Source organism: Eretmochelys imbricata, chromosome 16 (genome assembly GCF_965152235.1).
Source record: "Eretmochelys imbricata isolate rEreImb1 chromosome 16, rEreImb1.hap1, whole genome shotgun sequence".
NCBI lineage: Eukaryota > Metazoa > Chordata > Testudines > Cheloniidae > Eretmochelys > Eretmochelys imbricata.
This window is the reverse complement of record NC_135587.1, coordinates 14,106,750-14,120,282: the sequence shown is the minus strand read 5'-3', so window position 1 is coordinate 14,120,282 and position 13,533 is coordinate 14,106,750. Positions and strand designations below refer to the sequence as shown.

Genomic DNA, 13,533 nt, shown 5'->3' with positions numbered 1-13,533 from the left:
TGACATGGAGCAGTGATGCAATGTGATGACGTCATCTCTCAGCTGGCTGACATTGGGCATGGAGAGGGGATGCAGTGTGATGATGTCATCTCTCAGCTGGGTGACATGGAGCAGTGATGCAATGTGATGATGTCATCTCTCAGCTGGGTGACACAGGGCATGGAGCAGTGATGCAGGGTGATGACGTCATCTCTCAGCTGGGTGACACAGGGCATGGAGCAGTGATGCAGGGTGATGACGTCATCTCTCAGCTGGGTGACACAGGGCATGGTGCAGTGATGCAGGGTGATGCCGTCATCTCTCAGCTGGGTGACATGGGGAGGAAGAGCAGGGTGGGCGCACTGGGTTCACAGGCACTGCACGGGGCTCCCCGCTGGGGAAGACCTGGGGGACCCTTGGCGGGGCGGCCCCCGGAGAAGAGGCGCGGGGCCTCCGAAATCAAACGTGACTTTTCCCCGCCGTTCCAGAACTGCAACTCCCAGGCGCCACCGCGGCGCAGGAAGGGGCGGGGCATGGCTGGCGAGACCGGAAGCTCCCGGGATCTCGCGTCACCAAACGCGCCGTCGCTGGGGGCGACAGAGGAGCCGCGAGGGTGGGACGGTGGCCGTTTGGCGCCGTTGGGCTCGGGGGCCCCGCCATGGCGAAGCAGTACGACACGGTGGACTGTCCCTTCTGCGACGAGGTGTCCAAGTACGAGAAGCTGGCGAAGATTGGGCAGGGCACGTTCGGGTGAGAGCCGGACCCTCCCCAGCCTCCCGGGTCTGCCCCCGCACGGGGTTAGAGGGGCCCAGCCACCCCCCCGCCTACCCTGGGGTCTGCGGGCCGAGCCCCCCAGCGCCCCGGATACCCTCCTTCCTGCCACCCCGGGATCTGAGAGAGAGAGACACAGATACTCTCCCCCGCCCGGTGCCCCGGGATCTGTGAGAGACTCCCTCCCTCCCTCCCCCCCCCCGGTGCCCCGGGATCTGTGAGAGACTCCCCCCCTCCCTCCCCCCCCCCCCGGTGCCCCGGGATCTGTGAGAGACTCCCCCCCCCCCCGGTGCCCCGGGATCTGTGAGAGACTCCCCCCCCCCCCGGTGCCCCGGGATCTGTGAGAGACTCCCCCCCCCCCCCCCCGGTGCCCCGGGATCTGTGAGAGACTCCCCCCCCCCCCCGGTGCCCCGGGATCTGTGAGAGACTCCCCCCCCCCCCCCCGGTGCCCCGGGATCTGTGAGAGACTCCCCCCCCCCCGGTGCCCCGGGATCTGTGAGAGACTCCCTCCCCCCCCCCCGGTGCCCCGGGATCTGTGAGAGACTCCCTCCCCCCCCCCCGGTGCCCCGGGATCTGTGAGAGACTCCCTCCCCCCCCCCCGGTGCCCCGGGATCTGTGAGAGACTCCCTCCCCCCCCCCCGGTGCCCCGGGATCTGTGAGAGACTCCCCCCCTCCCTCCCCCCGCCCGGTGCCCCGGGATCTGTGAGAGACTCCCCCCCTCCCTCCCCCCGCCCGGTGCCCCGGGATCTGTGAGAGACTCCCCCCCTCCCTCCCCCCGCCCGGTGCCCCGGGATCTGTGAGAGACTCCCCCCCTCCCTCCCCCCGCCCGGTGCCCCGGGATCTGTGAGAGACTCCCCCCCTCCCTCCCCCCGCCCGGTGCCCCGGGATCTGTGAGAGACTCCCCCCCCCTCCCCCCCCCGGTGCCCCGGGATCTGTGAGAGACTCCCCCCCCCCCCCCGGTGCCCCGGGATCTGTGAGAGACTTCCCCCCCCCCCCCGGTGCCCCGGGATCTGTGAGAGACTTCCCCCCCCCCCCCCCGGTGCCCCGGGATCTGTGAGAGACTCCCCCCCCCCCCCCGGTGCCCCGGGATCTGTGAGAGACTCCCCCCCCCCCCCGGTGCCCCGGGATCTGTGAGAGACTCCCCCCCCCCGGTGCCCCGGGATCGGTGAGAGACTCCCCCCCCCCCCCCGGTGCCCCGGGATCGGTGAGAGACTCCCTCCCCCCCCCCCGGTGCCCCGGGATCGGTGAGAGACTCCCTCCCCCCCCCCCGGTGCCCCGGGATCGGTGAGAGACTCCCTCCCCCCCCCCCGGTGCCCCGGGATCGGTGAGAGACTCCCTCCCCCCCCCCCGGTGCCCCGGGATCGGTGAGAGACTCCCCCCCTCCCTCCCCCCGCCCGGTGCCCCGGGATCTGTGAGAGACTCCCCCCCTCCCTCCCCCCGCCCGGTGCCCCGGGATCTGTGAGAGACTCCCCCCCTCCCTCCCCCCCCCCGGTGCCCCGGGATCTGTGAGAGACTCTTTCCTGAATGCCTCCACATCTGAGATTCCTCCTGTACCCTTCCCGCCACCTCTTGGAATCTGTGAGGCCTGCCTCCAAAACTCTCCTGGGGATCTGTGAGAGCCCTACCCCATTGCCATTCTCTCACATACCCTGGAATCTGAGAGCCTGCTCTCTGCAGGAGATCGTGGCCTTTCTTGGCATGAAGGGGGAGGACCTGGGTGAGGCAGAGGGTCAGCACAGAGCTGCCTGTGTGAAAGTGTAGAAATGTCTTGTTTGGTCTTGCCTGGCTGTGCCTGCTCTACTTGGCCACTTCAACTCCTCCAGGAATGCTCATGTATTTCCGTCCTCTCTGCAGGGAAGTGTTCAAAGCAAAACATCGACAGACTGGCAAGAAGGTGGCTCTGAAGAAAGTGTTGATGGAAAATGAGAAGGAGGGGGTAAGATAGATGGGCATGTGCCTATACTGTGTATGGTGTGGGAGGATGGGAGTTTGAGAGCTGGGCATATGTCTTTAGTAGACAAAGACAGAATCTTTGTCTGGGATGTGACAAGGAAATTCATTGTGTGTGTAACTTTGCAGGACCTTCTGCAGTAAAAACCAGTATGGAAATGGATAAAGTAATATACAAGACTGAAAGTGGTGTGCTTCCCTATGTATCAGGAAAGTGATTTGGTTAAAAAACCTCTTTCCATATTGCCTTTTTGTGTGTCTGAGTCACATCTCTGTTGATTCAAATAAGGTTTTACTTCTGTTAACATGGTAGTGTTGATACACTGAAGAGATGGGGAGCTGAATTCTAGTCAGGATCACACATGAACAAAATGTGTCCATATTCCGATGACAAACATCTGTATTGCTGGTGACCTCATAAGAAGCAAAACCAGACTGGATTCTCTTCCACATCTCACTTGGGTTTTTTTAGTAGTTGGTGCTACACCCTAAGGGCCTGATCCTGTGTGGGGTTCAGGACACTCAACTTCTACTTAAGTTACTAGGTGCTAAGAGTTGTAAACTGAGCAGACTGGAACTGGAAGTCACAGTGAATAAAACTGGAACTCCACAATGTTGGTTTTAGCCTCTGTTCTGACTCTAGCTGCACTTTGTCCTGCACTTTTTTAAGTCTGCTTGAATACATCTCCTCTTCGAGATTTCTGCCATAATTTTCTCTCTTCCCTCCTCCGCTGCTCCCCCGCCTTACCCGCAACCTGCTTTAGACTAGATTGGGATATTCTCTTGCAGTTCTGACTTGTGGCTCTCTATCTCCTTGTTAGTTCCCCATCACAGCCCTACGTGAGATCAAAATCCTTCAGCTGCTCAAGCATGAGAATGTGGTGAACCTCATAGAAATCTGCAGGACCAAAGGTAGCATGTTTTAGTTCCCTCTTTTTGTTTTGTTCACTAACATCAGTTGATCTCCAGTGTACCCTTTATTTTTCTTTCAGTGAGATGCACTTGCCCAATACAAAATAGCCTGGTTTGTCCAAAGATTTTGTTGGATGCCTGTCTCCTTTGGATAACAGTGGCCTGCTGAATGCCCTTGGGCAGGTCACTGCCCCTCCCTGTGCCTCAGTTTTCCCATCTGTAAAACTGGGATAAATGATACTGACCTGCTTTGTGAAGTGCTTTGAGGTCTTTGGATGAAAAGAGCTACATGGTGGTGGTGTGTTATATGAGCGTTAACACTTCAGTTAGCATAGCTCTGACTGTGTCACAGCTCGACTAGAAGATGCCTTTGTAAGCTTCTTCGAAATACTTTGTTGCTACAGTTGAAGGCGTGTGTGTGAGATTATAAAACTCATGTTTCTGGGGTTTTTTAACAACAACAACAACAACAACAAAACACTGGAGAGAAACTTGACATACAAGTTTCTCATCCTGAAAGTGGTTGGTTTTTTACATTTGTCCTTTCTTTAAAAAACCGAACAAATCAAAAACCCCAATAGTGCTAATATCCCATTAATAGCGGGAGCGCTCCCTCTTCTTGTTTAAAAACATTGTTTAACACAGGCTGGCTCTTTTTATAAACTTTGTATTCATGACATGCTCTGCAGCTGATTTGCTCAGAGCTCCCCTACTGTGGCTGGTAACTGTAAGCACTTTGGTCAATGGATTCAAAGGCTTTCTGGTTCCATGGTGCAGTCACTTGAATGCCTGGTTGTCCTCCCACTGCATTGCAAGTTTTGTCTCTTTGGGGCATTGAGTGTGCCTCCTCTGTGTTTATATAGTGCTAACATCTGCGCTCCTGGAAGCAAATAATATAATCTGAGGCTGCATAAAACCTTCTGTTGTGTATTACAGCATTTGAGAAATAGAAGATTCCTTGGTTTTGCTCAGTCTTCGGTTGTTCATCCTCCTGGGCTTCATTTTGGATCCCCCACCTCCCCCCAGTATATTAAATCTTAAAAAACATAAGAATGTGACTGGAAGGGTCTTTCTGGGTCATCAAGTACAGTCCTCTGCTATGAGCAGGCAGCCCTGTCTCATAATCTTACTCGTAAACTTATCAAGCTCCATCTTAAAGCCAGATGGGTGTCTTGCCCTCACTACTATTGTTGAGAGGCTGTTCCAGAACCTCATTCCTCTGATGGTTATAGACCTTCTAATCTCCAGACCAAGTTTACCTGTGGCCAGTTTATTTCCATTTGTTCTTGTACAACATTGTCCTTTAACTTCAGTAGCTCTTCTCCCTCCTTGGTGTATTTCTAGAGAGCAGTCATTCCCTCTCAGTCTTCACTTTGCTAGGTTAAACTTTCCCTCTCAGAAGACAGGTCACCCTAGGAGCTCACCACTCTGAAATGTGCCGTATGTAATGTACACATGCCGTGATCTTCACTGCTGTAACCCTCCTCCTCCATTCTCCCTATTTCTCCTTTGGATAGCCTTATGGGTATCTAGATGCTGAGGTTCTTGGTGGCCAGGGATGTCCCCATTTCTCTGTATAGCTATGGCTGTGTAATTGAAGACTCTGGGGCTACGCGGTGAAAGGGGGCAGGCGAGGTGGAAGTTGTGTGTTCACCCTGACGCTCGATTGTGACCTTAACATAGAGTTATGTCATGTTTTCTATTTCTTAGTCATGTGGCAAAGGCTGGTCAGCATCCGGTGCTAGAATTTGACACAGAGAAAGCTAGCCATCAGCGTGGGGGAGAGAACTGTTTGGGTTGATAGACCTCCTTAACAACCACACATCGCTTCTCTCGTAGCCTCCCCATACAATCGCTGCAAGGGCAGCATCTATCTGGTGTTCGATTTCTGTGAGCACGATCTCGCAGGCCTCCTCAGCAACGCCCATGTGAAGTTCACGCTGTCTGAGATCAAGAAAGTGATGCAGATGTTGCTGAATGGACTTTACTACATCCACAGGAATAAGGTAAAGGGCGGGATCTGTATTCCCTTGCTGCATGGCTTGAGGGCTGAGATTGCAGTGGCCTTGTGTGTGCCCTTCTGAGATACAGGCATGTGAGCACAGGCCAGTGTCTCTAGCCGGGCTGCTAGTTCTGCACACTCACACTCTGGGATGTGTGTGCTTTTCAGGGTGGCTTAGCATGGAATCAGTAACGATTATTCTCAGTCTCAGGGTTTGATGCTGGGAAGCTTTTTTATAGGCCGGGGGAGTGGGAAGTGTTAGCAGAGCCAGTGATGGCCAAGTAAAAACTAAGGATGTATTTTCAAAGGGTGAGAAGGATGCTCTGGAGGATCCTTATGAAGTCCTCCCAACCCACCATGGTGTTTGTAACACTGCAGAATAGAGCATCCAAAGAAGTGATACACCTGAAAACCAAATTTAAGCATGACCTGTGTTCTAAGTTCAGTAGCTAATGCATAGTTGTGCTGTGATTGCTAACATGAGGGCCCAGGACTGACTGGGCCATGTCATCTGCACTCACCCTGGCTCTCCCAGGGCAGGGGTGAGGCACATTAGCTGCTGTGGGGATGCTTGTCATACTACCGCCTGTGCTCTGTCTGTCCTGTGGGAGACCGAGGGTTATGGTTGCAGTACCTCTCACCAGTTCTAGATCCTCAGCTGTAACTTTCCCCTCCAGCCAACTCCATGCTCAGTGAGATGCTCCCAATGGGTTTATTTTCTGTTGTGTTCATCCATGTTCAATCCTAGCCTTTCCAGTGTTTCTTTTCCAGGGTCGGAATTCCCCATTCACCTTCCTGGTGGTGGGGATCTTTGTGATGAAGATAGAGCTGGATCCAGCGGAAGATGACTTAATGGCTTAACCTTTCAATTTCCCTCCTTTGTGCAGATCTTGCACCGGGATATGAAAGCTGCAAATGTACTGATCACCCGAGATGGGGTCCTGAAACTGGCAGACTTTGGTTTGGCTCGAGCCTTCAGCCTGGCAAAAAACAGTCAGCCCAACCGCTACACCAACCGGGTGGTGACTCTGTGGTATCGGCCTCCGGAGCTTCTCTTAGGTAGGTGGGAGGCTTGGCTAGAGGAGAAATTGCACGGGGAATTCTCCCATCTTCTGTTTGAAGAAAAGGAGTACTTGTGGCACCTTAAGACGAACAAATTTATTTGAGCATAAGCTTTCGTGAACTACAGCTCGCTTCATCGGATGCATTCCCGATGAAGTGAGCTGTAGCTCACGAAAGCTTAAATTTGTTAGTCTCTAAGGTGCCACAAGTACTCCTTTTCTTTTTGCGAATATAGACTAACATGGCTGCTACTCTGAAACCCATCTTCTGTTTGTTTTCTCTTTCCCCTGTCCCCTTTACTATTTTGTTCTCTCAGTCTGGTGCATGCAAAGCTCTTAATATTAGAGTCTAAGTGGTTAATCTAGTGCTGCTGTCTTTAGGGGAACGGGACTATGGCCCCCCCATTGATCTCTGGGGTGCAGGCTGCATCATGGCAGAGATGTGGACTCGCAGCCCCATCATGCAGGGGAACACGGAACAACACCAGCTCACTCTCATCAGCCAGCTCTGTGGATCCATCACTCCAGAGGTAGGGGCCCCAAAGCACGGGAATGCAGCACCTGTGGGGAAACTGCAATGAAACTGAATGGGCATGGGTTTAGAAACCTGGAACCCTGCAATCTAATCCTGCCTCTGAGACTGACCTGCTGGGTGACCTTAAGCAAGTAATAGATCTATCGGCTGCATTTAAAGGGGGCATCCTTACATCTCAAGAGTGGTGAGAGCTGTGCTCAAGGGCTGCGTTGCTCCATGAAGAGATCAAACATGTTTACTGTATCCAGAATGATACACTGCCCTGTTCTAGCACCTCTACCAAAGATAAACAGTGAATTTAGCCTCTCCCCATGTGAGGTGAGTATCACCCCCTGGGATGGGATGGACCCCCGGGATGTCACTTGGGGTGCTGGGATGCCTCTGAGTCAGAGTATTCTGCCAGCCTTGGCACCCTTTTACCTGGTCTTACTGGGCTGGGCTTCCCAGCCTTTTTCAGCCAAGCGCACAGGCAGGGCCGCACCCAGCTGCGCAGAGAGACAGAGATCTGCTCTGAGAAGGCTCAGCTTAAGGGGCTTGCCACAGCATCCTGACGTCCACCCCCCCCCCCCCTTGGAGTACAGACCCAAAATTACATGAAATTTGCCTCTTCCCTCAAGGTGGAGGAGGGTATGCACAACTTCTTGCCCCCCAGTTAGAAATCACATCAACTGGGTTGTATTATAAACCAGAAATAAAGGTATTAACTGTAACAGGTGTATTTTAAGTAGCTAAGGAGGTAGCAGACAGAACAAGGCAGATTACTAAGAAAATAAAACAGCGTGCAAATTAAGCTTAATGCACTAAAGAAACTGGGTACATGTAAATTCTCACCCTAAATGTGGTTCTAATAATCTTCTTCACAGACCAGACACCCTTCCAGCCTGGGTCCAGTTCTTTTCCCCTCAGTTCAGTCTTAGTTGTTTCTAGCAGTCATCTTGGGTGGGGTAGCAGGGGAGAACTGATGACCTGGAGTACCTCACTCCCCACCATTAAATAGGATTTACATAAGGTGGGAATCCTTTGTTTCCTAGTTTGACCCCTCTTCCCTTACAGTGGAAAGTTACAAGAAGTCCCAGGTAATGTTTTAGTATCAGGTGACAAGACCACCTGACCCTGTAGGGCCCCTGTAGCCATTCTTCAGAGGCTGACTCACGGGAAGACTAAGCTCTTTTACAGTCCATTGTCTCTTGCTGATGGGCCTGTTGTACCTGAAGTGTTAGCAGTGGGCATCACCCGAAGTAACAGTTGAAATACAGATACATAGTCAATATTCCTAATTTCAGATACAGAAATGACACATGCATACAAATTGGATAACCACTTTCAGTAAATCATAACCTTTCCAATGGTATCACATGAGCCATCTTGCATAAAGTATATCTCAGTTATGTCATATTCATATCAAGCATATTTTCCTAAAGAATATGGAATGACACGTCACACCCCCATTTTACAGCTGGGGAAATTGAGGCACGGAGCTGAAGTTATTTGCTCAGAGTTTCTCAACAAGTCAGTGAGAGAACTGAGAATTGAACCCAGGTCTCTCAGTTTCCAGTCCTGCGCTTTAGCCACAAGATAATCCTCAACCGCTATCCCATTAGAGAGTTGGTAATAGGCTATTACTTACTATTACAGCGAGGGGGGGGTGCTTTTCATTTCTAGGTTGTGGGTCTGAATCTGTCTGATACGTGGCACCAAACCCATTGGTAAACTTGCCACCATCTTGCGGCTATTGAGAGGTCTGTGTGAAATGAATTTGGTGCCAGCCTTGTTGCTAGTTGACCATTCTTTCTCCGACCACCACCATTTTTGGCTCTAGTTTTTTCAGAAGAGAGGCAAATGTCTTGAATTAGTCATTGCGTCTGAACGCCTAGCGATGGTCCCTTCAAGTCAGGATTGTGGCACAGTGAGGCATGATAGATAGACTTACGCTGCTGCTGCCTGATTATACCTGTGCTATGGATAAATAGGAGGCTGATCTCCAGGTCTGTCAGGCTGTAACCTTCACTGGTATAGATGAATGTATTACCCCTTTAAAATAAACAAAAGCTTGCCATGTTCCACGCAGAGCTGGACTGTTGGGGAGGGGGTGCATTTGCAAAGGGCTCTGGGCTCCGCTGGGATGAAAGGTGCTGTATAAATTTAAGTTATTCAGTTGGCTTTTTCTTTTGTGTATTCTCATAATTGTCTAGCCCATGTTACTGTGCAGCTGCTGTCTGATGTCTAAGAGAATTAGAGTATCAAAGAGCAGCTTAAACGTACACTGCTAGATTTTTCCCGCTGATTCCCCCCACCCGTGTATCTCCAAGTGCAATATCTGCCTTACGGGTTTGTACTGCTGCTCGTCTCTGTAGCAATTGTATGCATTCCACTTTCGACTGCAACAGTAAAATCCCTAATGGATGTCATGGGGCCCTAGAGGGTGTGTAGTGAAAGAACTGGTTTGTTTGTTTCTCCACTACAGCTGAATGCATGTGGGGTTTAATTAGGGCACTAACATCAGGCTCTAAAACGGTTTAGCTGTCTTCTCTCTAAGGCTGATCTCCCTTATGCTCCCTCTAGGTTTGGCCAAATGTGGATAAGTATGAGCTGTACCAGAAACTGGACCTGCCCAAGGGCCAAAAGCGCAAGGTTAAAGATCGCCTGAAAGCCTATGTCAAAGACCCATACGCTCTGGATCTTATAGACAAACTGCTCGTTCTGGATCCTGCCCAAAGAATAGACAGTGACGATGCATTGAATCATGACTTCTTCTGGTCGGACCCGATGCCCTCTGATCTCAAGAACATGCTCTCCACCCACAATCAATCAATGTTTGAGTACCTGGCTCCACCCAGGAGAAGAGGTGGACACATGCCGCAGCAGCCAGCTAATCAGGGCAGGAATCCAGCTGCAACCAATCAGACAGAGTTTGACAGAGTGTTTTGACTGGTGGGGGCCCGGAAAAGTGAGTAGGGAGCAGGCTGAGTTTTCTTTGAAATACCCTTACGTTCTTCAGTCTCTTGTAGCAGCAGCTCTGATGGAAAGGAGCTGCAGGGCCTGGTCTGAGATATTGGGCTGGACGAACTGTCTGGAACAATTGTGGGCATAAAGGAAGGGGGCTGTCCCTAGATGTCCTTGGGAGCTGTTTCCAAGGGCCTGGGATCATCTCTCAGCCTATCTGGCCCAGAGTTTCTGCCTCAGCCCCCAGAAATAGCATCTCTTTACCAGTAGCTGGATCTAATGGGTCATTTCTGTTGGGGAGCCACTGTTGGAGAAGATTTTGTCACTGCCCAAGCTTTACAGCACTGGAGAACATGACTGGGTGACTCAGTAATTGAACTGCTGCTGCAGCTGGCAGGATAGATCGGCTCACTTTGGGAACTGCCTCTGATCTCTTCTGAATTGCTCATGTGTGGCTACAGTTCCCCATGTGGTCCTTCCTTCTGCAGGGAGCTTCCCTTGTTGTGTGTAGGGTGGGGGTCGCATTGCTGAGTGCCACTGAGCTCTTTGTGCGTGTCTTCCTTGTGTGGAGCCAGTGGGATTGGTACAGACAAAACACCTCCAAATTCAAGAACTAGCTCACACCATGTTCAAGACTAGCAAGTCCTTCTGGTTCAGACAGGGTCAGAGCCTATGAGAAACAAAGGGTCGCAGCGACTAATCAGGAGGAAGCAGGGGTGCTCATTACTGTTGCTCTGACCAGGAGGATCCGTCTGAGTCGTTGCTTTCAACACAAGTTCATCATGCTTTGTGTTCAACCTACTGCCACTTTTGGTTGTAAACTGCAATTAAAATTCCCTTTCTTAGACCCCTGGTCTGCTGTGTATTCCTCTGACTGACTCACTAACCAGTGCGGCAACAGCACCAGTTCAGACGTGAAGGGAGCTGGACACATTCTGCTCGTAGTCTGAAGGTGGATGTGACTGGAGGATGGCAGGGGTCTGTCCAACTCCCCAGGGTGCTGACCATAGTGACAGAGCAGCAATGCCCAATGAGCTATTACTACTGCGAAACCTGGCCCAGCTAGACACCTGGCTATATTCTTACAAGCATTCCTGTGTCTGTTGCTTTATCTGGCTTTGCTTACATGGGTCTAGATTAAGAGCAGTAACTCTCCAAGTGAACAGAGCAAATGCACTGCACATTCAATGCACTTAACTTCGGCAACGTGTATCCCGTAAATACCTTTTCCTGCCAACAGAGCTTATTAAACCTGATATGCACCTAATAGAAACTCTCTATGGAGATCTTAATGGATTCCTGTGCGGAAAGGAAATTCTCTCTTTCCTTGGGCTGCAGCAGCTCTTGTGAATTTGTTTGAGAGGGTGCAGCAGTGGTGCTGGCAAACCAGAGTAAACCCTGAGCCTTTGAAATGAGAGAAATGTGTGCAGAATGCAGCTGGTGATAACCTTTGTCCTTCAACTAGGCTAGTAGCAACACCCGCCAGCAGCCAGTGTGAGGTCTGTAAACAGCAGGCAGCAGAGATCAAACTTGCTTCAGAGCAGAAAGTAAGGATGATAAAGGACATGTATAAGGTAAATCTCTTCTCTGGGATGGGGTTCGGAAACAATGGGAAGTTGTGGGAAGCTTTTGGTGCTAAAGGGCCATGAATTAAATTAGCTGCAGGTGATACATTGGCCTGGTGCCCTATGCCAGTTGTTGTGAAGAAACAATCATATGTCCTGTTTTTAAATGATTTCTCTCCCCTGTGTGAATTTTTTCAAAAATAGGGAAAATGGAGCTGCAGCTCTTCAATGTGCTCTATGAGCAAGTAGGTAACGGTTCACATACCTGTAATGCAGTTGGTGATGTCCCCCTTAGCGGCTAGGATGGAGCTGTCAGCTGTAATGCTGAACAGTGTTAACAAGTTAGCTCCTGCATCAAGACCTGAGCAAGAACAAAATCTGGCTGAACTGCTGAATCCTTTCTCTCCAGAGCAGTGTTGGAATCTTAGAAGATGGCCACTTTAGAGTAATGATTCCTACCCGTTCCCTGCATTTTTTCCACTGAGGCACTTTGGGGCAGGGGGACTGTCTTTGTTATGTGTTTGAACAGTGCCTAGCACAGTGGGACCCTGCTCCGTGACGTGGGGGTCCTAGGTGCTACCACGATACAGGCAGTAGATGATAATCCTGAACGGGAACAAATGGCTCCTATACTAAAAACTGGTCTTTGCTACAGTTGTAATCTCTGGCTGAATCTCCACACTTAGCAACAGCCGTGCAAACTGTAGGAGAGAGACTGGCTGAATGTGGTGGAGCTGCCCCTACGCTCGAAGAATTGAGATGGTAATTTAATTTTGTTTTAAATTTGGGGCTGTGCTACTAACTTCACTGCTAAAGCTATAAATGCAGTTAAGAGTTGGGAATGGTGAGCGGGAGGTAGAGCTGGCTGCACCTCCAGCTGTTGGTTAATGGAGGTTTTAATGGAGGTTTTCGTTGGAATGTGCCAACTATGGCGTATCTGGCTTGGGGTGTGTTTAAAGCTTGCTATTAAATTATCGTTTCGGTCCTTGCCAAAATCCTTTTTTAAAAGACCTCCGCATGTGTCTAGTTAAACGGGATGGAATGACAGCTTGCCCATGTATTTGCAACATGAGGCGAAAACAGTGCACGAAAAGTGGAGCATCTGCTGTGTATTTTTGTGGGGGTGGGTTAGGCCCCTGAAATACCCTGGCTGTAGTTGGCCGTTTCCTTCAGAGGGGTGTGTTGTGTTTTCATAGGTAGGCACCGCCATAACATTCCATTTTGTAATAAAAACCGCTTTATTGAACTAGCAGGATTGCTTGGACTTTGCGCTGCCCCTCTGTGCCGGCTGACCTTGAAAGCCGCAACGCGCAGGGTGCCCCCTGTGTAGTGGCGGGTTTTCCTTGCCATGTGCCCTGGAAGGCTTTAGATACTAAGCAGCGAATGTGCAGACGCGGTTTTATCTGGGGATGTTCCCCTGTAGACACTATGGGAACATGGGGCCTCTCCAAGGCGGGACCTGACCTGTCTTCTCTAATGCGGCTATTGGGGGGTGGGGGTGGGACAGCCCTTTAGGAGGGAGGGAATTGATCATTGTGTGTAGCACTTGGGAAAGTGCTGTGTGTGTAAGGGGGAGGGGGGGAGGCTGCTGCATCGCTATGAGATCAGCATTGTGTCCCCTCCCCCCCTTTGCTGTAGGGGACATGGTAGCCCTAATGAGTAAATGGGAGACCGCGTTGCCCTTTAAGAGAATGCGGTGCCCCTCACAATGATGGCGGCCGTCGCCCTGCCCGGGCTCTTCTCCCGCCCTGTAGTGCCCCTCACAAAGATGGCGGGGCTCACGCTGCCGCGCCTGCGCGCTGGCGGTGGCTCGCG

General features: G+C 51.5%; 1 protein-coding gene across 1 annotated transcript; it reads left to right on the top strand.

Annotated features, from left to right (window-relative positions):
* The first annotated feature begins 572 nt into the window (after positions 1–572).
* Positions 573–11,000, top strand: CDK9 (cyclin dependent kinase 9). The gene is made up of 7 exons (XM_077835973.1): positions 573–729; positions 2,605–2,686; positions 3,522–3,612; positions 5,452–5,618; positions 6,502–6,673; positions 7,057–7,205; positions 9,773–11,000. The coding sequence occupies exons 1-7, from the start codon at positions 638–640 to the stop codon at positions 10,136–10,138; spliced, it is 1,119 nt and encodes a 372-aa protein (XP_077692099.1). The 5' UTR covers positions 573–637; the 3' UTR covers positions 10,139–11,000.
* The last annotated feature ends 2,533 nt before the right edge of the window (positions 11,001–13,533 follow it).